General features: G+C 45.6%; 2 protein-coding genes across 2 annotated transcripts in view; both read right to left on the bottom strand.

Annotated features, from left to right (window-relative positions):
- HDAC1 (histone deacetylase 1) overlaps positions 1–11,043 on the bottom strand; it is a 32,627-nt gene extending 21,584 nt beyond the window's left edge. The window contains exons 1-2 of the mRNA XM_054571903.1: positions 10,920–11,043; positions 2,156–2,268 (exon numbers count right to left, since the gene is read on the bottom strand). Of these exons, the coding sequence (XP_054427878.1) occupies positions 2,156–2,268; positions 10,920–10,968 (162 nt within the window). The 5' untranslated portion in view covers positions 10,969–11,043. The remainder of the gene's footprint in view (positions 1–2,155; positions 2,269–10,919) is intronic.
- A 3,263-nt stretch (positions 11,044–14,306) lies between these two features.
- Positions 14,307–21,639, bottom strand: LCK (LCK proto-oncogene, Src family tyrosine kinase). Its single transcript, XM_054571526.1, has 12 exons — positions 21,530–21,639; positions 21,147–21,228; positions 20,891–20,981; positions 20,543–20,641; positions 20,288–20,391; positions 19,977–20,126; positions 19,561–19,713; positions 19,257–19,436; positions 17,286–17,362; positions 17,039–17,192; positions 16,825–16,956; positions 14,307–14,509 (listed from the first exon to the last, which is right to left on the bottom strand). The coding sequence occupies exons 1-12, from the start codon at positions 21,632–21,634 to the stop codon at positions 14,307–14,309; spliced, it is 1,530 nt and encodes a 509-aa protein (XP_054427501.1). The 5' UTR covers positions 21,635–21,639.
- Positions 21,640–27,574: the final 5,935 nt, after the last annotated feature.

The raw sequence follows: 27,574 nt of genomic DNA, 5'->3' as shown, positions 1-27,574 counted from the left end.
TTTATTAACTTTTCCTCTCACTTGAAGATAGAATCCATTTTTACATTTCTCAGTATCTCTCACAGAGGTTAATACAGTCCCTAAGACATGACAGTACTCAACAAAAATATGCTGAAAGAGGGCATGAGGTGACTCTTGAAGATGAGTAAGATATGATTGGGCACAATAAATAATTCCCCCAGTCAGGACAGGGTGGAAAGAGGCAGAACCTGATCTGATTGACTTGGAGAGCTAAAGGGGAAGAAGCAGTAAAGAAGGCAAATTGGGGACAGACTAGCACGGTGTAGATGTACAACAGACAGCTCTGGAAAGTCTTGGCACTTACTATTCCACATTCAGGTATTCTCTTTATCTAAATTCTAGTCTGCTCTCTAGAGTCCCTGAAAACCTTGCTACCTTTTATGTTTTTCATTCCCAGCTGCCTTTTATACCTGAAAAACCTTTGGTCCCAAGGTCTATCTGTTCCTGTCTACCTTCTCTCTGGCTTTCCCAGCTGCCTCTATGGTCTCTTAGAGACATGACATGGCCATCTGGGAAGGAAGACTCATCCCCTTTCATTCTCTGGAATGGTGAGGAAAGATACTGCTGTTGCTAGGTTACTTAAGCTGCTGGCACACTTTAACAACAGACTCTTATGCTCTTACCATAAGGCAACATGGGCCCCCAGATCCTCTTTATTTTTCTCATTTGGACCTTTGCAACAGCCTCCTAAATGGACTCCATGCTTCTAAAATGCATGCCTGTTCCTATCTGTCTTTCATGTAAAATCCTTCATTTATTATTTACTGCCTCCAGAAGAGGTTCACACTAGGAACCTTTGGACCAAATTTGGTTCACAGATGTACTACTATGTTTTTATTCGTACAGGTTTAAAAAAGAAATGCCTTGGGTGGTGGGGCTCAGTGGTTTGAGCGCTGACCTGCAAACTGAAAGGTCGCCAGTTTGATTCCCAGTCAGGGCACATGCCTGGGTGGAGAGCCAGGTCCACGGTTGAGGGTATGTCAGAGGCAACTTTGATGTTTCTCTCATGCATCAATGTTTCTCTCCCTCCCTTCCCCTCTCTCTAAAAATAAATGAATGAAATCTTAGAAATAAAAGAAATGAATAAATAAAATCTTTAAAAAATCCACTTGGGCCAACAAGTCTTTGCTGGAGATTTTTGTTGGGGGATTTTACATAATATCTGCATTTCTAGCCTCTGTTTAAAAACTGGAAGATGGAGCAAACATCACTAAAAGCTGAGTCAAGAGGTTAGTCAGTCTATACTCTCTAGTACATGGAGACTTGGTACTAGTTCAACAATCCCAATCACATGTTTTTGTTCTTTTTCTTCCCATTCAGACTTTTTAAAAATCTTAATAAAGCGGTGTTTTTGTTTAAGATTTTATGTATTTATTTTCAGAGAGAGTGGGAGGGAGAGAAACACTGATGTGTGAGAGAAGCATTGATAGGTCGTCTCTCACATACCCCCAACTGGAAACCTGGCCCACAACCCAGGCATGTGCCCTGACTGAAAATCGAACCCGAGGAGACCTGTCAGTTCACAGGCTAGCACTCAGTCCACTGAGCCACACCAGCCAAGGTCCCAATCATACATTTTTTGACCCTGGCCCACTAGAGCTCCTCAGGACAGCACATCCAATTTTTGCTGACCTCTCCAGCTCTAGCTGCCCTCACTTAGACCTGTAAAATTTACACTATAGCAATACCTGCACAATGAACTACTTATATTTTCCCCAAACACACCATCTTGTTCTTACCGCTGTCTTTTTGTATATGTTCTTCCCTTAGCCCAGAATAGCAGTCCCCTCCTGAACTCTGGGCTAAATTCCATTCAATCTTTGAAACTCCTCACATCACCTCTGGGAAACATCCCAAGGCTCCCTTCCTCCTTCATTCCTCCTTATCTCTACATCTTGTACATTTTTTTAATTATAGAACTTACACACCGTAAATTATCTGTGTACATGTCAGTCTCTAGCAGTAAAATGAATTCTTTAAAAACAGAATTTCTATCATTTACACAGTGGGGTCTGCCACTCAACACATGTTTGATGAATGAGTATTTAAGATAATAAATTAATAAGATAATAAATGACCTAAGGGAAACCAGAGCTGATGAGATTAGGGAGGGGTGGAGCTCCCAGTAACTCACATAGATTTCCATTTTTCGGTAGAGACCATAGTTAAGTAGCAAGTTGTGAGTCATGCGGATTCGGTGAGGCTTCATTGGGTGGCCTTGTCCATAATAGTAATTTCCAACATCCCCTGAAGAAGAAAGAGTGAGTTTCAGTGACAGTTAGACACACACTCCCAGGAAAACCCAGGAATTTTTCCAATAAACTCCTAAGCAAACGTTTTCTGGCTCTGGCCAGTGTGACTCAGTTGGTTAGGCATTGTCCTGTGAACCGAAAGGTGGCAGGTTCAATTCCAGTTAGGGCACATGTTTGGGTTGTAGGTTCAGTCCCTTGGGGCATGTACAGAAGACTACCAATTGATGTTTTTCTCTCACATCAGTGTCTCTCACCCTCTCTTTCTCCCTCCCTTCTCCTATTTCTAAAATCAAAAATAACAAAAACAAAAAACAAAAAACAAAAAAAGTCCTCTTTCTGGTTCACTCTAATCTCTAAAATTCTCACCTACCTTGAGGAAAGATAACTCCAAAAGAAAAAAAAAGCAGGGAATCCTGGAGAGGTCAGATGAATGTCAGTCTAGCCCAGTTTCCTCCCCTGGGACCCAAAGGCACTACTAGAGAATGTGATGGGTTCATTCCAAAGCTACTTGGGAACAGCGGCCAGTGAAGTGACACTGTATCTCCACGGAATCCAGTCCCGCAACAGAAAAATAACCATCAATACTCCAAATTATTATAACCCACAGTTCACCTCTTGCACATTGTGATACTTTATGCGTCAAAGCACATTCACATTCATTTTCTTATTGGATCCTCACAACAGCCCTGTAAAATAGTTAGGACAGGGAGTTTTATTCCCATTTTATAGAAAACTAAACTTTTATCATCTCTTGCTTCATCTATAGCAATAGCCCCCTAATTGGTCCCTCTGCCTTCAATTCAAACTACCTGCTTTACTGTCACAACTTATTCCCCTCATAAACAACTCTGATAACATCACTCCCCCTCCCTCAAAAATCCTTAATGGCTTCCTATACCCTACAGGATGAAGATTAAAGAACAACCTCAGCCTTCGCTGGGGTGGCTCAGTTGACTGAGCGCCAGCCTGTGAATGAAAAGGTCACTGGTTCGATTCCCAGTCAGGGCACATGCCTGGGTTGCAGACCAGGTCCCCAGTTTGGGGTGTGTGAGAGGCACTGTATCTCTCACACATCAATGTTTCTCTCTGTCTTTCTCCCTCCCTTCTCCTCTCTCTAAAAATAAATAAATAAAATCTTAAAACAAAACAAAACAAAACACCAAAAAACCACTTCAGTAATGTGGCATTCAAGGACTTTCTTAATCTACCATTCCAGTTTAACCACCATCCTCCTCCACAACTCTCTCCCTCTCCCTTCCTTTCTATCTTCTAACTGGGAGTAGACAAACTAAACTACTACAGCCTTTGGGCCAAATGCAATTGAATGACTGTCTTTTTGTAAATAAAATTTTATTGGCATACAGCCATGCCCACGAGTTTATGTATCATCTACAGCTGACTTCACATTATAATAGCACAGCTGAGTAGTTAAATTGCTACAGAAACCCACCCATATGGCATGCAAAGCCTAAAATATTTACTATCTGACCCTTTACAGAAAGTTTGCCAGTATCTGCTCTAAACACACTAGATTATTATCAGCATCCTGAACATGGCAATTGCCTTCACCAAATATCCTTAGTTCAGACTGTTCATTTTGACCTGGGAAGTCCTTCTGTCTCTGATGATCCTCTTGCTACAAAGCCTAGCCCAAGCTCCAAACATATTCCTGATCAGAATAAATGGTCTTTTCCTCTCTGTGCAATTTGTATAGCACTTAATTCATTTTGTTTCATGTCTGAATTCTTGACTTATCTATTTATATCCACAACACCACATGCTCCTTTAAGGCAAGGACAAATATACTCTGTATATCACAGAGGCTCAACAAATATTCAAAGACTTGAACTGAGACACAGAGATGTTAAGTGCCTGATCAAGATGGCACAGACAATGAGTGATCTGGGGATCAGCTCTTCTGACTTTGAATCCAGTGTGCTAAAAGCTACACTGGGTTTCCTTAGTACCTACTTCAATTTGCACTTAATCTAGACAGCTCTGTGAGTCTACTTGGTAAAAAGTTTCTGTAACAATATTCCAAAATCTAGTGAACTGCACACCCAAAGATCTCTCCTTAGGGTTCCATCAGGATGAAGTAGATTTTTTGACACCAGTGAAAAAAAGGTTCCAACCTTCTATTCACTGGTTTGGTAGTGCAAGAAACAGGTTTAATTCCAGGGATCAATGCACTGTGGGGAATGCCACCAACAGCATCCAAGCCACACTCCAATTCTCTTTGACACAGACATGGCCTGGGATGAGAAACTTTTAAACACCTGGATGTATAGGAGCTCATCCTCTTTTCTATTTCTCTTTAAATAAACTTTATTCTTTAGAAAATTGCAGATTTACAGAAAACTACATAGATAGTAGAGAGTTTTCATATACCCACAACCAGTTTCCCCTTCTATTAACATTTTACACTAGTAAAATAAGTTTTTGTTATAACTAATGAACCAGTATCAATACATTAACTCAAAGTCCATACTTAATTCAGATTTCCTTAATTTTTATCTGATGTCCTTCCATCCTCTTCTCCTAATCTTAGTGAGACCTCTGAGAGCAGGGACTATGCTCTCAGCCAGAGCCACAAGCCAGAGTACAGCCTGTAAGTGGCATTCAACAGAGACCCTTTTCCCATACAAACACAGACTTTGAGATACAGTAGCAAGGAAGGCAGGCAAAAAAGTTGTTCCCAGGGCCCCTCAAATAACCTTATCAGCCAAGGCAAACAGGTTCTCAAGGCATTGGCTGAGGTGTGAAATGCTTATCCAATTTGTTGGCAGTCGGTAGTCACATGGCCAGTGTCTTGATAAATAATTGGATTCTGGCTTACCCATGTCTCTGGTATGGGCCTTGATCCCTTGCAACTCCCTTCCCTATCAATCCTGGATCCAGCCAAGGCTTAGACCTAAAGAACTAAGATACCTTATCTATTTTTTTCACATTTCTTATTTTTTATTTCAACATTTAAAATATTCACAGATGGGAGTATTATATTCATTGACATCTCCATGGAAGATGTATCAAACAAAGCATGTAGGTATTCCACAATTATAAGATACCTTATCTAGAAGGCTAGGAAGTACCTGAGGGCAGGGCCCAGAGATACCATCCTCTTAATAATTTTTAATTAGGTTGCTAAGAGACTCCGAATGAAGTAATTCTTTTTTATTTAGATACTACTTTTAAACTTTAAAAGCACTCTCCCCACTGTTCTCATGGTTTCTTAATGTCACAGGAGAGTGACCTGAGGCTGGAAAGGTAAAGTGACTTGCCTAATACTGCAAAGCATCTGAGCAGCAGAGCCAAACCTGAGTCCCAAGTTAGTGACCTCACTGCAAAACTATTTCTCCTTTTTTCTTTTACTTTTTTAAATATTATTTATGCTATTACAGTTGTCCCAACTGTTCCCCCTTTGCTCACCTCCATCCAGCTCCCCCCACTCACTTAAGCAACCCCCACACCATTGTCCATGGCCATGTCCATGGGCCCTGCACAGATGTTCTTTGGTTAATCCCTTCACCTTCTTTCAACCAGTCCTCACCTCGTCCCTCCCCTCACAGTTTCTTAAAAAGCAAGAAGTCCTGACTTCTGGCAAAGATGGAGGCATAGGTAGATTTGCTTTGCTTCCTTGCATAACCAAATGAAGGACAAAATAGTGTAACTAATTTAAAAACAAAAAACAGCCAGACTGCCCAAAAACAAACTCTATGGAAGTCTGACAACCAAGGAGTTAAAAAAGAAACACTCATCCAGACTGGTAGGAGGGATGGAGACAGGCAGCTGGGGTGGAGAGGACACACGGCAAGGTGGAGGCTGGCAGACTGAGTGGTCCCACATTCACCTGCGGATAAACAGGGAGGAACAACTGGGAAGCAAGACAGACCATGCAACCCAGGGTTCCTGCGCGGGAACTTCTGGTTGTAAAAATCTGTGGGGGTTGCCACAGCAGGAGAATCTACCAGTCTCACAGGAGAGTCTGTTGGAGGGACCACAGGGTCCTAGAACGTACACAAACCCACCTACTCGGGAATCAGCCCAGAAAGGCCCAATTCGTTTGTATGTAGTTGGGGAAGTGACTGAAAGCAGGCCAGGAGAGCAAGCGGCACTGTTCCCTCTCTGAGCCTCCCCAACATATAGCACCCCAGCGCAGGGAAGTGGGTTGTCCTGCCCTGGCCAATACCTAAGTCTCCACCCCTTACAACATAACAGGTGCACAAAGACAAAGAAATATGGCCCAAATGAAAGAACAGATAAAAATTCCAGAAAAAAAACTAAGTGATGAAGAGATAGCCAATCTATCAGATGCAGAGTTCAAAACACTAGTAATTATCATGCTCACAGAAAAGATTTGAGCATGGTCGCAAAATAAAGGAAGAAGTGAAGGCTATATAAAGTAAAATAAAGAAAAATATACAGGGAACCAACAGTAAAGGGGAAGGAAACTGGGACTCAAATCAATGATTTGGAGCAGAAGGAATAGATAAATATTCTGCTGGAACAGAATGAAGAAACAAGAATTCAAAAAAATGAGGAGAGGCTTAGGAAACTCTGGGGCAACTTTAAATGTTCCAACATCCAAATCATAGGGGGCCAGAAGAGAAGAGAAAGAGCAAGAAATTGAAAACTTATTTGAAAAAATAATGAAGGAGAACTTCCCCAATCTGGCAAAGGAAACAGACATGCAATCCAGGAAGCTCAGCGAGTCCCAAAGAAGCTGGACCCAAGGAAGACCACACCAAGACACATCATAATTACATCACCCAAGATTAAAGATAAGGAGAGAATCTTAAAAGCAGCAAGAGAAAAGGAGGCAGTTACCTACAAAGGAGTTCCCACAAGACTAGCAGTTGATTTCTCAAGAGAAACCTTACAGGCAAGAAGGGGCTGGAAAGAGGCATTCAAAGTCATGGAAGGCAAGGACCTACATCCAAGATTACTCTATCCAGCTAACCTATCATTTAGAATGGAAGGGCAGAAAAAGTGCTTCCCAGATAAGGTCAAGTCAAAGGAGTTTAACATCACTTATCCCTTAGTACATGAAATGTTAAAGAGACTTATCAAGGGAAAATAAGGGTGATCAAAACTACGAACAATAGGCCCTGACGGGTGTGGCTCAGTGGACTGAGCGCCAGCTTGCAAACCGAAAGGTTGCTGGTTCAATTCTCAGTCAGGGCATGTGCCTGGGTTCGGAGCCAGGTCCTCGGTTGGCGGTGTGTGAGAGGCAACCACACACTTACATTTCTCTCCCTCTCTTTCTCCTTCCCTTCCCCTAAATAAAATAAATAAAATCTAAACAATAATAATAAAAGTTTAACAAAAGAAACTATAAATAGTAATATGACAACAAACTTACAACTATCAACAATGAACCTAAAAAAACAAAAACAGAAAAAACTAGGCAAACAAGAACAAGAATAGAATCAGAGAAATGGAGATCACAGGGAGGGTTATCAGCGGGGAAGGGGAGGGGAGTCAATGGGGGAAAAGTTACAAGGAATAAGCAGCCTAACTGGTAGGTACAAAATAGACAGAGGGAGGCTAAGAATAGTATAGGAAATGAAGAAGCCAAAGAACTTACATGTACAACCCATGGACATGAAGTAGTGGGGGAATGCTGGGGGAATGCTGGAGGGAGGGGGGCTGCAGGGTGGAGGGGGAGAAAAAATAAGACAACTCTAAAAGCATAATCAATAAAATATACTTTAAAAAAAGTAAGAAGTCTTGCCCTGGCCCAGTAGCTTAGTTATCATCCTGATGCGCCAAGGTTGTGGGTTCAATCTATGGTCAGAGCACATAGAAGCAACCAATGAATGCATAAATAAGTGGAATACATCATTGTTTCTTTCTCTAAAAAAATCGATAAAAAAATTAAAACTTAAAAAATGTAAGAAGTCTCTTTTTTCCTAATTTCCCTTTTTTTAAAATTATTTATTGATTTTGAGAGAAAGGGAGGAAAGGAGAGAGAGGGAGAGAGATAGTAACTTGCTGTTCCACCCAGGTATGAAACCACTGGTTGATTTCTGTATGTGCCCTGACTGGGGATCGAATCCACAACCTTGGCGCATTGGGATGACACTCCAACCAACTCAGCTCGCTGGCTAGGGCTTCATTTTTCTCTTTTTAAACCAGGAGTGTGGAGATCACTAAACTGTGCAAACTGATACGGCTGCAAATGTATACGATCCAGCCTCAAATGTGCCCTCATCACCGCCCAGCAATCCTTCCAAATTTATTTTCCTGGCTCCCATTTTTACAACAGCTATTTAACAACTATCTCTCTTCAAGATTCCTACTGTATCAACTGCCCTCCCCCACTCTCAGGAAAAGGAATATTCTCCTACTTCACCTTAAAAACTCCCTCAACTCTCCACATCAAACTTGCCTGCATTTGTACTTTTCCTTGCCACTTACCCTTTCTTTGAGAAGGAACTTCCTCTTGAAGGCTAGAGTCCCTGCTGTGCTCTGCTGTGCATCTCACCTGGTCTCCTCATGAAACTCCATCATCACTAGTTCTTCTCTTCTGTATCTTCTACCTTTCCTTCTCTCTGGCTATTTTGCATAAGAATTTGAATACGCTCAACTCTCAACCACTATATCTTCTCTTTATCAACAATCCTCTCTGCCCTGGACAAGCTTCATTAAAATGAGTTCAAGCTGATGTCTTCCCTTCACCCACTTTAGTTTCAAAACCTGCACAGGAAACAGTTCTTGCCAACCCTTGGCCATTCCCTCCCTCTTTTGGCTACTGGAACCCAACACTTTCTGGTTCACTAACATCTCTGGCCATTCCATCTGTATCTTTATTCATTTAGTCAACAAATATTTACTAAGAGCCTACTAGGAGCTAGCACTGTTCTGGTGACTGAGCATAGAGAAGTAGGTAAGACATGGTCTCTCTCCCTTAGGCATTTACTTTCTGTAGAAAGTATGAACAAATAAATGGACAATTCCAACACACAGTGACAGTGCTACGACAGGGTAGTACAGAGCATGAAGAACACTAGACTTTTCCTCAGTCCACGTCCTTAGAATTCCACCCTGGATTCCCCTCTCTTTTCACCCTATACTTCTTGGATGATTGATTGTATCCTCATCTATGATAAAATTTCCATCTGTATGCTGACACCTGCCAAAAATCTCTCTTTTCATTTCTGTCTTCTAAAGTGCAGACCAGAATGTCAAACTGCCTCCTGGACACCTCTACTTGGATATCCCCCAGATATCTCAAAGAGTATGCAAGTATCTCTTAAACAAAAAAACAAACAAACAAAAGAAAAAAAGAAGTTATCAACTGACATGATCTCCTGCAAATACTCAGCATCAAACTGCCCAAATCAGAAACTTGGGCTTGGGCTCCTTGCCTTCTTCCTTACCCCAACATTCATGAATTTAATTTCCGCCCCAGAGTGATAGTTCTAAGGTATACATTTGATGATGTCACTAACCTGCATATAAACCTTCAATGATTCACAAGTGCCCCCAGAATAAACTACAACTTCCTTAGGAGAGTATGCCCAGACCCTCATGATCAGGTCCCCATTTACTTCTCTAGGCTCATCACTTGCAACCTTTTCCTTACTCCTGTTCCCTACCTTCTACACTCTGTCCTCCAATTTATGCCTCAGACATACTGTATACAAATATACCTGCTGTTTTCTAAAGGTGCTGTCCTCTCTCCCATCTCTAAACTTGCTGTGAGCTTTGCCTTCCCTGTGCCAGGCTAATAACTCCTGTTCTTCAGGTCCTAACTGAGAGGGTACCTCCTTCCCTAACTCGTAAGGTGGGCCTGGGTGCCTCTTCTCGATGCCCCGTAACACTGAGAGTTCCTTTATCCCAGCAAGATGCTGGAGAGCACGGCCACTGTCTATCCCTGCCTCCAAACTGAGCTGAAGATGTGAAATGAATTGATCATCGCCCCAGCCCCAGCACCTAAATAGCACCTAGTTCAGAGTAAGCTGCTGGATAGATTTTTGTAACACGAAAATGTTGAATCCTTTTCCTTCCAAGCCCAGGGGCCCCATTTCCCAGAAGCAAATGCAGGCCCCGCTCAGAGACTGGGGGAGGGACAGGGCGACCACTAGTTGGTGACTCTTGAAGGGGTCTTCCCAAAAAGGATGACGGAGGAGAGGGGCAATGAAGGACCCTGGTATTCTCAGCAGGAAAATATACCCTTGCAACGTTCTCCATCATATTCTGCCTTTCCCTTCAGACTCAGCCTCCCCTCTAGGAATCCCACCCACTCAAACTCTCCCCATCAGACTTCAGAATTCCCGACCAAGATTACTTCAGGCTGCCCCGAGCGACCCTCTCTGCCTCAGATTCTTCCCTCAGTCTCGACCTCCTTCCCAATCCTCTGAGCCTCCTACCTCAGGCCCGACCTCCTTTTCTCAGCTTCCTTCCTCAGCTTCGGTCTCTTTTCCTCTTGAGCCTCTTCCCTCAGTCTTGACCTCCTTCCTCTGCCCGACTTCATTCCTCTCAGCCTCCTCCCTCAGCCCCGAGCTCCTTTACCCTCCAGCCTCCTTTCTCAGCCTTTCCCCAACGCCTCAGCCTCTCCCAGCCTCCCCTCTCAGGTCTCCTCAGCCTCCCGCTCCCGGATTCGGCCCAGCCAGGCCCCGCCCCCGCTGCGAGGACGGTGCTCACCGTCGTAGTAGTAACAGACTTTCCTCCGAGTGCCCTGTGTCTGCGCCATCTTGCTCGCCTCCCGTCCCTCCCGTCCGTCCGTCGGTCCGTCAGGCCTCCCGCCCGCGGCTCCGCTCTGCGTCCGACCCAGGGGGAGGGGGCGGGTCTCTAGTTCGCTCCGCCCCCCGCCCGAGCTCACCTATAGCCGCGCAGCCCGGGCACTGCTCCAGCCAATCAGCTTGCGCAGGGACGGGCCCGGAACTCGGCAGGGGGCAAGGGCAGCCCGAAGAGGCAGCCCGGGGCCCCCTGGGCCTGTACCAAGGCCCGCAACAGGGGGGTGGGGGAGCAGTTTAAGGACGGTACCATTAGTCTTGGGGGAAGAAACCTGGTCTGTAAACTTCACATTTAGGTGGTGGAACTGTGCTTGGAAATCGGAAGCCAACTTTGTAATATTACAGAGAATCCACCGAAGCCTATGGGGGAGGAAAAGTGACTTGCACAAGGTCACTCAGCAGGTGAAAAGGCTGAACCTGGATTAGAACTCAAGTTTGGAGGAGGGAGAAATTACCTGACAAAGGAAATGAAAGTGCAGTCGCCCAAATACTTTACCAAGGTTATCTCAGTTATTCTGATAATCCCTCACAACAGTTTTAGAGGAGGGTTTTTTATCCCCATTTTACAGATTAACAATGAAGTTAAGACCTTTGTGACTTAAATTCAGTTTTCAATGTACACATATTTTGAATGCCTACTATGCACCAGAGACACTGTAACAAAGTGGCAGAACCCAGTCTTTCTTACTCCAAAGGCTACCTCCCCAATGCAGTCACACAAGAGGGCTAAGGAGTGCCTTTGGACAGAAGGAAACTGTCCCATTATACTAGTGCAGGGCTTCTCACGCTGTTAAAGCTGTTGGCGTTTTGGACTGGATAATTCTTTATTGTAAGGGGTGGTCCTATGCACTATAGGATGTTTAGCAGCATTCTTGGCCTCTACTCCCTCCCTGTTGTGACAACCAAAATTGTCTCAAGACATGCAATGTCTCAGGGCAAGGGGGGAAGGGATTGGAGGGAGTATAAACTGCCCCTGACCCTATCCTCAAGAACCTCTGTACTAGATCACTCAATCAACTGGTCATAAGCTGAAAGATTGAAAAACACTGAGATGTACTATTAAAAATAAAATAACAACAATATTAATGTTTAGTGGGTGTTTACTGTGTGCCAAATAAGTTACTCTGGTGGTCCTATAGTGAATAAAATACATTTTTATGCCTCTTTACAATTTAAAGGTTGCTTGGGCACTTATGTTCCTCACCTGGGAACTGCATTTGGGCCATTAATTATAAATAAAGGTAACAGATCTATTATAGAAACAGCAAAGAACCAAGGAATAATTCTATTATCAGTTCTGTATTGCTCCCTACCTAGGAATCTTTCTTGGCCTCCATATCCCTCTTTATAAAATGGAGAGACTAAGAATACAGAGCTGACAACTCAATAGCTGCATACAGTGCCCAAACGAGACCATAGATATGGCAGCATTTTATAAAATGCAGAACAGAAATTACAAATTCAAATGCCAACAGAGGTCAGGCAGGCAATATAAATATATATTCATATATATAATATATAATATATGAATCTGATTTAAGTGTTTCATTTGCATATTTTAAAAATTGAATTTTTTCACTTTCCTAAAAAGAAATGCCTCCCCCCACCCCGTCTTTCTTCAAATATGTTGCCATCTTAAGATATCTTTAATTTTCTCACTTTTTAATGGAAATATGAGGACAAAAAAATTCGTTTTTCTCTTTATTAGAAGAACAACAGTGTGGATATAAGGACAAATAGCTACTAACAGTTTCATTGTTTGGGAGCAACAGGGAGTGGAGGGAACTCTGGCAAAGGGAGGGCTTGTGCCCCACCTGAAGGGGTTGGCCACTACTTCGCTCCATGAGGACAGATAAGCCCAAGGGAACCAAATCTTCCTTTCCTTTTTTTAAAGAGAGGCAGAAATCTGGAGTTTTATGCAAAATCTCAGTTTTATAAATTAACTACTAACTCAGTCTATTATGAAGAGAGCAGTAAGAGCCATCCTTTTAAAATATGTCAGGTCATGTCATGGCTCCGCACAAATCCCTGTAAAATCTTCTCAAAATGGCTCCTGCACAGACCACACAGTGCCACAGAACCTATCCCCTGCCTAAAGTAGTCAGCAAGCCTCAGGCTGTACCTTCTGCGCAATGGGCTCCTCCCCTCCACAAGTGGCTCGCTCACTCACCTCCTTCAAATCTTTGCTCAGTCATCTTCTCAGAGGCCTTCTCAGACCGCCCTCTTTAAAAGTAACAAACTCCCCAAACATGACCTTTCTAAATCCCCTTATCCTGCTCTTTTTTCTCCTTATCACTCATCACCTTGTAGCATATTTTATCATTTACTTCTTCATAAAGTTTATTTTCTGTCTTCCTGTACTAGAATGTAAGCTCCACAAGGGCAGAGGCTTTGTTTTATCTACTGCATATCCTATGATCTCAGAACTGTGCCTGGCACAGTAGATATTCAATAAATATTCATTAAATGAGTGGATTAGCTCAAGATTTAAAAACATCTTGAAGGTGAATCAAAACATATCTGAGGCCAAATATAGCCCTTGAATCAATGGCTGTAAAACTTGCTATTGCCCCTATAAAATGGGAGGGGGGAGGGTCCTGGGACACACTCAGTCCCTACGAGCTTCTGAAGGATAGGGAGTTGCCTTGAATCCTTTGGGGAAGGGGTTTAAAGAGCTACAGAAAAGCATAGGGACCTCCCCTTGGTCCCCAGCATCAGCAGGGCTGGAAAAAGTTCAGACATCCCCTCATCCCATCTTTCACCCCAATTCATGGTTATCATCTTCTGAACCCCCACTCTCCCCTCCCAAGGAAGAAGAAATAGGAGTGGGGAGCAGAGAGATGCACAACCTTCATCAACAAACAAACATTTATTGAGCTCCTGATGTGTGCCAGGCACTAAAGAGGAGCATAAAGAGGTATTAGATAAGGTTTCCCCACTCAAGGAGCTTCTTGATGACTAGGGGGAAGGAAAAGTGGGTGGGCAGAAGCTGGTGTCAATCACAGGCCTCTCTCCTTTCTCAGGTAGTCTCAGGAAGTGGGAGGGCCCAGAAAGAGATAGCTTAGACAGGTGTCCAAGACATATGCACAGGCTGCACATATACAAGACACATGTGCAGAGCCCACACAAATAAAGAACCAGTGTATAGGTCATGAGAAGTGTATGTGTCACACGTGGGCAGGATTCACATACAGACTCCCTATGTGCATAGGCCACATGGCTGTGGCACAAGAACTGCTTCTCCCCAGCCATGTTGGCTAGATGAGGGCAGGGCTCCAGGTCCCAGCTAGGACTCTCAGGGCTGGGGCTGGTACTGGCCCTCCGTGGCCGTGAAGAAGTCCTCCAGCACGCTGCGCAAGTAGTCAAAGGTGGGCCGGTCCTCTGGGCGCTCCTTCCAGCACAGCATCATGAGGTGGTACAGCTCCTCTGGACAGTTGTCAGGTCGTACCATGCGGTAGCCTCGCTCCAGGTTCTGAATCACCTCAGGATTGGTCATCCCTGGAGGGTGACCGGGGGGAGAAAGGACATCAAGGCTCCAGGCTTTGGAAGCCCACAACAGAGGCAATGTTCAGGATATTTAACTGTTACGGCGTGAGCACCAATCCAAAAGGATCTCTGTCTTCATCAATGGTAAGACATCGCTACCAGTACCTGCCAAATGTCAGTTGTGCTCCCTGGAGTGTCTGCTATGGCTTAGATACTCAACAACACACACCTGTTGGCTGTGAGTGATTGGGTGAATCACCTCACCTCTTTGAGCCTCATTTTTCTCACTTGGAAAACAGAACAAATAGTAGCTCCTACCTCACAGAGCTGTTGTGAGGACTGAATGAGATGGTGCCTATAAAGTACCTAGTGCCCAAAAGGGAACTGCATAAATAATACTTGTGACTATTATTATGATGTGGGGAAGGACACGGTGGTCAGGGGCCAGGGAAGGATGGGAGCCCACAGCCAAGACAGTGGTGAGGCTTCTCTCGCTTTGGGACCATGCACATGAGATGCTGCATTAGGGAGCCAGATGGACTCTGGGCCCCAGCCAAGCAGAACCTCCACGGGGCAGAGGCCTACCAGGTCCCTCGGTGACCCAGACAAAGTAATTCTGGGGCCAGTCCCCTCCCTTTGTGCTGGTCCTGGCCCACCTGGCAGGCTCCTAGCATGTGGACTCCAAGAGGACCTGATCTGGAGAACTGCACGATCATGGCAGAAGGAACGGCTACCTGTTTCTAAACTCCCCATTGGACCTCTTATTTCTCCTACAGTCTTCTAAGAGAAGACTGACAGGCACTTCCCAAAGATTAAACCCTTACAGGGTCCTGGCAAAATAGAAGTTTCGCTCCTGCAAAGCTTGGGGCTGGACCCTGCTCAAAAGACACTGTCTTCCCCAGGCCTTGCCCCTAGGAGGCCTCCAGCTACAGGTCCCTCACATTTCAAAATCAGCAAATTGGAGGACACCGGCCGTGGAACTAAACACCAAGGCTAGAGCCAAGGCTGCGAATCCATAGGCTAAATCCAGCCTAAATATAGCCTACAGACCTACTTTGGTTTGGCCTCTGTAGCGTTTTTAAACTATTTGAATCAATTGCCAATGTTTGGAACTGGGCAAAATATTCCAAAGTTTTGGCTTCTCTTTAAAAAACAAAACCTGGTTTTTGGGCTCACATGTCTTAATGGTAGCCGTCTGCTGGAGCAGACGCGAGTTCACCCAGGACCCCAGTACTCCCCACTGTCTTCCCGACCATGCAGCCATATGTCAGTTGCCATGTATCATTATGATTTCAATACCTTTTTTCTTCTAACAGAGACATTCTCTATGGATTTGCCCCTCTGGGCACACTGGAGGAGCAGCGAGGGCCCTTGGCAGGATGACCAGAGTGGGCTTCTAGCCCCAGCACTGTCCCTGGCCTCTGTGACGGGGCAAGTCCAGGGCAGGGAAGTCCTTCAGGCTCTCACCTGATTCTAACGTGTCTTTACTTTCCTAGGAGCAAAGTTCTGTGCACACTGCTCTCAGGATATGGTAAGCTTCTACAAATCCGGCCACTGTGCTCCCTGACCTCCGTGCCCTGTCTTTGTGTTCCATTTCCTTTCCCCAGTTTCCTAGCAAGTTCTTTTCAAAAAATTCCATCCTTGTCTTGGCTAAATGCAAGGGTAAAGGACTTTGTTCAGGAGATAAAGGGGCGGGGTGGGAGAGGATGGGAATTGGTTGTTTACATGTCTCTCTCACTCTTTAGTCAGAAAGCTGCAGAGGGAAAGGAAGTCAGTGTTTAGTGAATGTCTATTATGAGTCAAACTGTTTCACAAATAGTTTCGTTTTTCATATCAAGAAACAGGTGATGTCACTTGCCTAAACTCATTTGCCCTAAGTGATAATTAATAACAAAATCTAACATTCTCGAGTGCTTAATATGGGCCAGATAAAGTTTTAACCTTACATTTTACAGATAGGAAAAGAAGGAATGACCTGATCAAACAGAAAGTTACTATCGTGGCAGATCTGGTAATAAAAGGAGACCTCTTGTCACATCCTCTTCTACCATACTAGGCTGCCAGTGTTAGAACCAAAGAGAAGGGCTGTATTATTGAAGGGAGAGACAAAGGTCCAGAGACAGAGACAAAAGCCAGCCACGGTTGATGTGATACCTCACTGGTACCTCAACATGGTTGATGATGGAATATTGGAATCACATCTCTGAGAAGATGATGGAGGAGCAGCTAGAAAGTTTTCAGATTGTGAATCTGAGAAGTTAGTGGAAAGGCATGGATTTTGCTGTCCTTCTCCATCGCCCTATTCAGTTCCTGTCTTTGGCCCTGACCTGGGTAAGGGATGCGGCCATGGGTGACAATCTCCGTCAGCAGGATCCCGAAAGACCACACGTCCGACTTGATGGTGAAGGTCCCATAGTTAATGGCTTCTGGTGCTGTCCACTTAATTGGAAACTTGGCCCCTGGGGAGAGGCAGAGAGAGGTTACCTGGGTCTGCTTGGTCAGACCCTGTGGGCCCCAGACTTCCCTATATCCCACACCTACCCTCTCTGGCTGTGTACTCGTTGTCCTCAATGAGGCGTGCCAGGCCAAAATCTGCGATCTTGCAGCTCAGGGTGTCAGACACTAGGATGTTGGCGGCCCTCAGGTCACGGTGAATATAATTGCGCTCTTCGATGAATGCCATGCCCTCTGCAATCTGCAGGCCAGGTATAGGTAGGTCAGCAGTCATGGGCTAGACATCCTTACCCCCTGAGCTGTGCCCATGCTCAGCCCTCCCAAGTCTCCTTACTTGGGCTGCCATATCCAAGAGTTTGTTGATGGTCAGCTTGAGGCCTGCAGAGGTCTTCAGAAAATCCACCAAGCTCCCTGTGGGCAGAAGCAAGAGCTGCTGACCCAAGTTGCCCCAGGAGGGAACCCCCGGACACTTCTCCCCTAATAGGGGGTGGGTTGTAGAGGCAGTGTCTGACATGTGAAAAGGAAAAGTAAGGGCTGAAAATGGAGATGTATGTGTTCAGAGTGAGGATGCCTGGGAAGGTATTTTCCCAGGGACTAGGATAGGGCATGCTTGAAGGGGTCTGTAAGCTTTTTGTCACCAATAGAGTAGAGCCCAAACTCCTCAGCCAGGCATCCAAAGCCCTGCATGGTCCGCTTTGTATTTTCTTCTCCACTCTCCCCCACTTCTGTTACTCTTACTCCACTTACCCTAGACAATTTTGACATTTTTCACATAGACCAGTGGGCTCTCACCCGGTCTCTTTATTCCATCTCTCTCTGATAAAAATTCTACTTTTCTTTTCATGGCCCAGCTAGACTATTCCTCTAGGAAGCCTTTCTAGATCCTACCAGACATAATAAATTACATCATCATCTACATTCCCTGTGGCATGCTGGAACTTTCCTGTGGCACAAACTGGGTTTCCAACTGTGCATAACTAAAATGAGATTTCCCTGATTAGCAGGCACCTTGTTTTGTCCATCTGTGTTCCCAGTGCCCGGCCAAAAGTAAACAGCAATAAATGTGTGCTGAATGCATTAAAAAGGGTATGGAAAGAGATGCCTGGGGGCCTGAGAGGCTGGGAGTTACTGGATTGGGCTAGTGGCTGCTGTCCCTTCTCTAGAGTTTAAAACTGTGTGACGATGACAGCAACCTAAGTGTCCCCACTATGAGTGTTGAATTAGTCGCCATAGATTAACGCCTCACCCAGATACAGCAAATATGTGACATATACTGCCATTCCTCCCTTGTGTCCAGGGCAGACGTTACTAATCGATCCTAGCACTCACTTCCAGTGAACCTCAGAATCCTTCTCAACACCAAACTCCAGACAACTACCAATTCAAATTGGCTCATGTGATAAAACCGATTTGCCATTTCCACAATTCATCAGCCAATGTTCAGCTTTTTTCCCCTCCCTGAAAGAGGGAGAGATCTTGTACTCCCAAAGAATCAGACCAAGATAACACACTGGGCAGTTAATATGTGACAGGTACTGTTCTAACTGCTCTATATGCATTAACTCTTTCATCTCCATAAAGACCTATGAAAAAGTTACTACTGCATTATAATCACCATTTTACAGATGAGGAAACCATGGCAAAGAGCAGTGGAGTTATTAGCTCAAGGCCATGGAATTGTGAAGCCAGAATTCTAACCCAACCCCTCAGACTCTAGAGACCTTAATAACCTCTGTATTCTTTCTGGGTGAAACGTTTAGATTTCTGCTGTTATACGTAGGGAAACTGAGCATCAGATGCAGGACAGGGACTTGGCCTGTGTTATACAGCAAATCAGTGGCAAAACTTGGCCTGAAAATTCCTATTTACCTGCCTGGGGCTCATACTTTGTCCAATAGGGAGGGGAAGGGACTCACTCAGAAATGAAAAAGGGCTTTGGGGCAGATCTGGCCTCTAACGGCTCAGGGGCAGGAGGGAAAGAAATAGGATTATGGAACCCCTCATTTCTTGAGAACAAGCATCCTTAGATCAATCAAGGTGGAGCTTTCAAGAAGGCAAAGGTACTGAAGGTCATGGAAGATCGGGACTGAATCCTCTTTCAGAGCCTGTCGCCTTAGGCTGGGCTCCCAGACAGACTCAGAGGACATGCTCTCTTCTCAAGCTCTGAGGCAAATATTTGGGGGCCCAGAAAACTCTAGCAACTTTCAGTGCTGAGCCAGAGAAAGATTTCTCCTCCACCCTCTAGATCAGCAGCAGAGGGGGACGGCAGCGCCCCCCAGCGGCCGCGCCCGGCAGCGGCGCACACCATTCTCCATGTATTCCGTGATGATGTAGATGGGCTCCTGGGTGACCACCGCGTAGAGCCGGACCAGTCGCTGGTGTTGCAACTGCTTCATGAGGTTGGCCTCGGCCAGGAAGGCGTCAGGGGACATGCTGCCCTGCTTCAGGCTCTTCACTGCCACCTTCGTGTGCCCGTTGTAGTACCCTGGGGTGGGGAGGGGTTGGAGGAAGTCACTCGGAGCCCGGCACCCAGACTGTCGCGGGACTCTCACGACCTCAGCGGATGCCTCCCCTCCCCCTTCCCCACAGCCCTGGAGGGCCTCACTCACCCATCCACACCTCCCCGAACTGGCCAGCCCCCAGCCGCTCCACCAGCTTCAGCGTCTCCCTGGGAACCTCCCACTCGTCCTCCCACCATGGCTTCTGGGGCTTCTGGGTCTGGCAGGGGCGGCTCAACCGTGTGCATAGCCCGTCTGAATTATCTGCAAGGACAAGGGAGGGAGTAGGGCGGTGAATATGGCGGGACTCGAGTACCCCTACCCAGTCTCCACCAAGTCTCATCTAGGGGAAATGGACTGGTAGGGGAGGTGTGGGCTGTCACCCGCATCTCACCCAGTACGGCATGAAGGAGCATCCTTAGTGATGGGTAGAGGGTATTTCTGAGAGGGACTTAGGGGAGGCAGGCTGATAGGGCACAGGTGAAGGAGCCTCATGCCCACGTTTGAGGGGGTACTGCTGCGCTCACTGCTGTAATGGTGGACCAGCTCGTGCAGGCCGGGAAAAGTGATGCGTGGGGAGATGTAGAAGCCTCCTTTGTCCAAGTTACGAATCTTGTAATGTTTCACCACCTCTCCCTGGTTCTGATCGAAGTCCCGGACGGACAGGGAAAACGATCCTAAATAAAAGAATGGGTAAACGAAAGCAAAAGAGGGGGGCTGTCTTCTTGCGAGAGGCGCCTCGTCCACCGCGCCCCTCCCCGCGGGCCCACGGGCCCGCACCTGGGCTCCCAGGCGCCAGCCCGCGGCCCGCCCACCGCGGTCCCGCCCAGCCACTCACCAGCGGTGCTCTCGCTCTCCCGGATCAGGAAGGAGCCGTGCGTGTTCCCCGGAGCCAGGAGCTGTCGTTCCGCATCCTTGCGGCTCAGGTTCTTGAAGAACCAGCTGCGCAAGGCAGAAGAGAAAGCCGTCGTCTGTTGGAACGTGCTTTCTCCATCAGCCTTAAACATTCACCATCACCCCTAGCATCCCTCCTCTGCTGCGGGGTCCCTAGATCTGCCGGCTCCTACCCATCCCACGACGAGTCCCCACTCACGGTTCGGGCTCCAGGCTGTTCGCTTTGGCCACGAAGTTGAAAGGGATGAAACCTTCCTGGCCGGTGGTCAGGGACTGCGCCTTCCACCACTCACCGTTCCTGAGCAACAGCAGGTGGTCAGTCTGGCCTGCTCAGCCTTGGACTCGGCTGCAGACTCGCCCCACCCCCGCCCCGCTGAGAGCCCCAGTTATTACAGGGCCCCCCACCCTCCAGCTCAGCACTTTCGAGCCTCCCATTTTGTCTCAAGGGCGCAAACTAGTCAGGACCTGCAGGAGGGCTGCGGTACTGGGGATCCCAGCTCCCTCATTACTACAGGGCAAGGATCGGGGGCAGAGAGAGGGCACTCACTGCTCCAGGATACGGAGCTGTTCACCCTTCTCGAACCCCAGGTCTCCATCGTGAGAGGGCTCATAGCTGTGCAGGGCGATAACCAGGTTATCTGTAAAGACAAGAAGAGGTCAGGGAGAACCAGCTTGAAACAGGTTGGAAGAATAGAGTTCAGGAGTTAAAGGGCAGAGCACAAGACTGGGGACAAGAGTAGAGGGTAGGTGGGGAGGAGAGGGAGGCGGACAGCCAAGGATCCTTATCTGCTGATTGAGGTCACCTTGCAGTGGAGAAGCTGGGGGGTTGGAGCCCTCATAGGTGACCAGTGGATCCCGAACCTCAGAGCCATTCCGCATTGGCAGCTGCGGGGTGGGGGATGAGAATGAGATCAGAGCAGGAGGCTGGGTCAGGCCCTGGCTCCCTTCACCGCCCCCCAGCTCTTCATTTCTTCAGTCTGGCTGGGTCTTATCCCTGAATTTGCCAACTACTTGCTGTGTGATCTTAGGAGAGTCTTTTTCCCTCCATGTTTTTTCCTTTTCCTTTCTGTGTTGCAGGGGAGAGGGCGGCTCTGTTATTTCAATGACCTATAGTGGTGGTCCATTTTGTTCTTCTGAGTTGTGCACTCCACCCAGCTCCCTTGCCAAGCCCCGTCTTGCCTCTTACCGTGGCCTTGCCATCCAGTGGGACTATGGGGTAATGGCAGTTCTCACATACATCGATGTTTTCCATCCAATCATCTTCAGGGTTTGAGCTGCAGCTACAGCCCATGGTCCCTAGGGGAATGGAGAGGGGATTTAAAGGGCTCCCCCATGAACTACTTGCCCGACATCAGATATAGGAAGTTCTCAGACCTTCCCTAGCCCTGGGAACTTCCAGAAGTACCTGGGATTGCCAGCTCTCCTCCCCAGGCCCCCATTCACCAGCCATAGAAAAGCTGAAATGAGGCCCAAGCTACCACCAACTGATGCTCCCTCTAAGCCTCCGAGCCACAAATTGAGTCACATTAGGCCCCGCCTTCCCACCTGGGATGGGCAAACCGCCACAGGCACCTTTGTTAGTCTAGCTGCCCGCTTCCTGCCTCTCCCCCAACCTCTCTCTCTCCGCCCATCCCCCATGTTGGGGGACTACCTACCAGAGATCATACACTTCCCCCCCACCGTCCTGGCGGGGGAGACCGAAGTTTTGATCTCCCCCTACCTGAGAGGTATGTGCGCCCCACCTCCCAATACAATTCCCTTCGCCAGCCCAGGAAGCTGAATAAAAAGACACCTGCTCCCAAAAGTCAGCCATCAGGGCTCTGCCCCCTGCACCCCTCCCACACACAAAGTCTCCTTCAGAGGGTTCCTTCTGCTTCTCCCCCGAAGAAAATCCTTTAGTGGCCCTATTGGTGGTAACTTTTTTATTTGCTTGCTTTAGCAGTGGAAACTTTTTGTCAGATGCAATCAAGCAGAACCTGATAGATAAAGCAGGCAAAAATGGAGCTGTTTTGCTTGAAGGAAAGTGGGGCCTCGCTCTGAAGCCCCTAGGAGTCCCCTGAGGCGCCTCTTTCCCTGGGCTGCTCCTTGGAACTGCTTGGAAAGCACTCGTCCTCAGATAAAGTTTAACTTACCATGTGTTCCAGACCCTTTAAAATCAAGATCAACTCCACCTCCTCAGTCTATTCTGCTACAAATACACAAACAAGTACCCCCACCCACGCACACACCCAGCCTATGTTTTGAGCTACTCTTGTCTCTCCCAAGCACCCCACACCATTTTCATACTTCATGCCTTTGCACATGTGATTCCCCTGCCTTGGAACGCGCTTTTTTCATCCATCCATTGAACTCGACCTTCAAGGCCCAGCTCAAGCATCACCTGTCCTGGGAAGCCTTCCCAACGCTCTTTGCTCCTACAGTTCTACTCAGAGCACAATCATCAACTTTGGCACTGAGGGCCATAACTAGACTGATTCATGTGTCAGTCCCGCTGCCTCTTCCAGCCCCTTCACGAGGTGGGGGCATTCCTCAAGAACAGAACCTGTGCTTTGTTGGCCTGAACGCCCCAGTCCCCAGAACTAGATGTCATTAATAAATGTTGACTGGTACGTAGAGGGTTGATGCACAGATTCTCTCCCGGATGAGAAAACGTTCGTCGCCACCATACCAGTAACGCAAGAAGTGTTAAAGGCACGTGTTTAAGAAAAAGAAAAAAGATAAAAATACGAATAATAAAATGGCAATAAGTACATACCTATCAATAATTATTTTATTTTTTCAGGTACAATTTTTTTAATTTATTTTTTCAAATACATTTGTCTCTGCCTACCCCTCAATAATTATTTTAAATGTAGATAAATTAAATGCTCTAATCAAAAGACATAAGGTGGCGGAATGGATAAGAAAACAAGGCCCATACATATGCTGCCAGCAAGAGACCCACTTCAGATGGAAAGACACACACAAATTGAAAGTAAAGGGATGGAAAAAGGTATTTCATGCAAATGGAAATGAAAAAAAAAAGCTGAGGTAACATTACGTATGTAAGACAAAATAGACTTTAAGACAAACTCTAAAACAAGAGACAAAGGAGGATATTTCATATACAATAGCCACAATTTGGAAGAAACCTAAGTGTCTATCAATAGATGATTGAATAAGGAAGATGTAGTCCATGAGTATATGCAATGGAATATTACTCCACCAAAAACAAGAATGAAATCTTACCATTAGTAATATGGATGGACTTAGTGGGTATTATGATAAGTGAAATGAGTCAGAGAGAGAAACACAAATACTATATGATTTCACTTATATGTGGAATCTAAAGGACAGAACAAATAAATAAAACATAAACAAATTCATAGACACAGAGAACGGGTGGTTGCCAGATGAAAGTGGAGGTTGAGGGGCTGAGTAAAAAAGTGAAGGGATTAGGAAGTTCAGATTCGCAGTTATAAAATAGTTACTGAGGTGTAAAGTACAGGATAGGGAATATAGTCAATAATATTATAACAACTCTGTTTGATGCCAGATGGGTACTAGACCTACTGCGGTGATCACTTTGTAAGTTATGTAAATGTCTAACCACTATGTTGTACACCTGAAACTAATATAATAGTGAACGTCAACTACGATTGAAAATTTTTTTAAAATGTTTAACTCCATACAGGCCTTTGTTTAAGAAGTTTTTTTATTGTATTTTTTCCATTACCATTTATCCCCCTTACAGCCCTCTCCCTTTGGCAATCACCACACTGTTGTCCATGTCCATGAGTCTTTTTTCCTTTTTGAACAACATTTTTTTATATGCACAAATTCTCCCACATGCAAAGGTCTTAGCAACCATAAGCCTAATCTCTGATTTTACGTGAACAAACAAAGGCCCAGAGAGGCCTGCTTAAATTCACACAATTTTTGGGGGGTAGAACAAAGCTAGAGTTGTTAACCCATGCTGGGCCCAAATGGAAGTGGAAACAGTGGAGGTGTGAGTTAGCAAAACATGAGCACATCTGTGAATTATAGCTCAATTTGAAAAATCAATAAATAAAAAAACTCAAGGGCAGGCCGTCAAGTCAGAGATACCTATGTTCAAATCCTGGTTCTGACACTTACTGTGTGACTTTGCTGAAATCATTCTTCCTAAACCTCCTTTCACCTTTTCTGTTAAATGGGGATCGTCATCCCTTTCTCATAAACGTACATAAATGTAGCTTACTTTAGAGCGTAGGAAGACTTCCACCTGTGCCTACTCAGCCCTACCAACCCCTGCTTTGGAATGTGGGAGAATAGTACTGGTAAATAATCCTCTTTGCTTTAAGCTCCTGTTTATTTCTTTTCTTTCCTTTCCTTTTTTTAAATGTATTGATTTTACAGAGCAAGAGAGGAAGGGAGAAACAGAGAGCGAAACATTGATTTGTTGTTCCACTTATTTATGCATTCCTTGGTTGCTTCTTGTATATGCCCTGACCGGAGATCTAACTGACAACCTTGGTGTATGAGGACAACATTCTCACCGACTGAGTTATCTGGCCAAGGCCAAGCTCCCATTTCTTACACTGGGATACTCATAACTTCTCAGGGATATGAGTCACCCACATGCATCTTCCCAGAGCATCTTCCTTGACCTTCTTCCTGTAGTTAAACCCAGATCTATGAGAGGAAAATGCAAAGTATACACGGAATTTTAAACCAAATCAAGGCAAAGGGACAATTAATTCTTCCCCCTACTGTTAGGAATCCTGGAGAGTGGTGGGGTAGACATTTGAGAAATCCTGTTCAACCACAATTCACTCATCTGTGGCTGCAAATGACTTTTCAATTGCTATTTTTATTACAGCAGGGAACTGGTTAGTGGCAAAAGCCTCCAGAAAAGGATTGATGAGAACCTAGAGTCAGCCTAAGAAGAGCTGAGCTATCTAGTAAGGTCGTGAGCATCCTGTTGTTTGTGATACTCAAATAGGCCTTGGAAAACCGCAGGTTGGTTATAGTGTGGTGAGAACTCCAATACAAGATGGAGCGTGGACTGAGGTCAGTAAGGTCCCTCCCAAGCCTGACATTATTAGAGGCTTCTGAAAACGGTAAGAGAAAGTCCTGGCTGGTTGAAAGTCCTCGCTCAGTTGAATAAGCATCATCCAGTGGAGTGAGGGGTCTTGGGTCAATTCCTGGTGGGGTCATATGCCTGAGTTGGTTCAATCCTCCGTCTGGACATGTGAAATACACACCATACTAGAGACAGTCAATTGATGCTTCTTTCCCTCTTTTTCTCCCTCCCTTCCCCTCTCTCTAAAAATAAATAAATAAAATCTTTAAAAAACAAATAAATGCAGGATTGATGTTTTAAAGAAATCTGCAACTTTTTAAATAAAGATTTTACTTATTTAGTTTTAGAGAGGGGGAAAGGAGAGAGAAAGAGAGGGAAATAAACATCAATGTGTGGTTGCCTCTCACATGCCTTGCCACCAGAGACCCGACCTGCAACCCAGACACATGCCCTGCCTGGGAATCGAACCACGACCCTCTGGTTCGCAGACCTGCACTCAATCCACTGAGCCACACCAGCCAGGGCAAATAAAATCTTAAAAAAAAAAAAAAAATGCAGTGAGGAAAGGCCAGCAGAAGGGAAACCACAGTTTAGTTTAGTTCAGTTTAGTTTCTAGACTAAAAATCATAGGGTTGGTACCTGGTCCAGGCTGGGGTCACCTGGGAAGGGAAAAGAAGCCACAATGCCTTGGGTTAGGATCCAGGAGGTCATGCAGGCAGGACCTGATCCTGGACTGAATCTGGGCCTACCAGAGAAGACCTGACATCCATAAAGACTGGGACCATGAGTGAGAAGACGTCAAGCTGTGTTAAATTAAGCCAAAGGGAACTCTAACTCTGCCAGTATCTGATCCCTAGTGTTTCTTCTGTGCCTTGTTTTATGCTCCTGAAGCCCCTCAGCTGCAGGCAGCAGACCCTGCTCTCTGCAAAAGGTGGGCTTTGGAGTGTAGGGCCTGGCAGCAATCAGAAGACCTCAGGACCTGTCAATGCCAGAGATTATTTTGGTGAGGGGCAGAAGCCACCGGCAGCGACATGCTCCTAGGAGGTCCCAGCATAATGCTGTAGGCCTGCAGATTATTTCAATGTTTTAAAAATCTGAAGGGAACTTGTATTATTATTTGTTTCTTAGTTTGATAAATTGTATTATTGTTTCTTTAGTGCCAGCTTAGTTAAGTTTCTGATTAAAATGTCCACTAGCAAACAAGAAAATTAGTAAATGAGGTAGTTTAATGGCAAAAAGTTCAAAATCGTGAGCTCCATTGGGGGGAAGGGGAGGGGAGGAGGGGCACGCACACCAGGGGAAGGGCAAACGCGTCTTTGGGAGGGAAGAGTTTAGAGCACTAATGCAATTCAACAGCTTCATTTTAAAGATAGAAAAGCTAGGGCATCAGAGAAGTTAAGTAATTTCCCCAGTAGCACAGAAGGACTCTTGACAGAGGCGAAAATCAAATCAGGCCCATACCTCCTTTATCAATGGACTCTCCTCTGCCCTTTATTCCCCAGGAAGTCTAAGGAGGGTGGGGTATGCTGAGAGGTCATGGAAGAAATGGACAGGGAGGCAGGTCTGACAGGGTGGAGTCCATTCTTCATCAAAAGTGTAATCATTGTGCTGTTAACAAAGTCCTTTCTCTCCAAGATTCTCCCTCTATCGAGAATGTATGTTTCTGAGTGTACATTTATCTGACTGGTGAATGCAAATCGATGCATATGGAGGCCTATGATTCAGTGAGCATAATGCTAATGTGTGCATAACCGTGCATGTGTATGAATCCGTGGGTGCAGACGGATGTATACAAAATGGGGGTATATATAGTTTGTGCTTGTCCCTGTGTAATTGTGAGATCTTACATGTACACGTCCTTTTATATAAAAGTGGGTCTCATTCTTCTGGTCTTTGTTTGATAGATATTGCTGAGTAGCCAAAATGGTATAACCAGGTTAATAAATGAGGTCAGTAGAAAGAAAATCAAAATTAAAGCTTAATATAAATTTCTCATTGTCTGAAAAAAAAGAAGAAGAAGAGAAAAAAAAAAAAGTCAAGGAATCCCCAGGGCTCTCAGAACCAGCAATAAGGGCAGATTCTGGGGTGAATAAAACAGGACATTCTCTTCTCCCAACTCAGGAATTCAAGGTCAATAGCAGGAATTTGTAGATTCTAGACCTCCTCTGCCTAGGGTCTGGAATGTTC

This window comes from Pteronotus mesoamericanus, unplaced genomic scaffold (genome assembly GCF_021234165.1).
Source record: "Pteronotus mesoamericanus isolate MK-2021 breed Mesoamerican mustached bat unplaced genomic scaffold, CSHL_Meso_final contig_221, whole genome shotgun sequence".
Classification (NCBI taxonomy): domain Eukaryota; kingdom Metazoa; phylum Chordata; class Mammalia; order Chiroptera; family Mormoopidae; genus Pteronotus; species Pteronotus mesoamericanus.
This window is presented reverse-complemented; position numbering and strand designations above follow the sequence as displayed.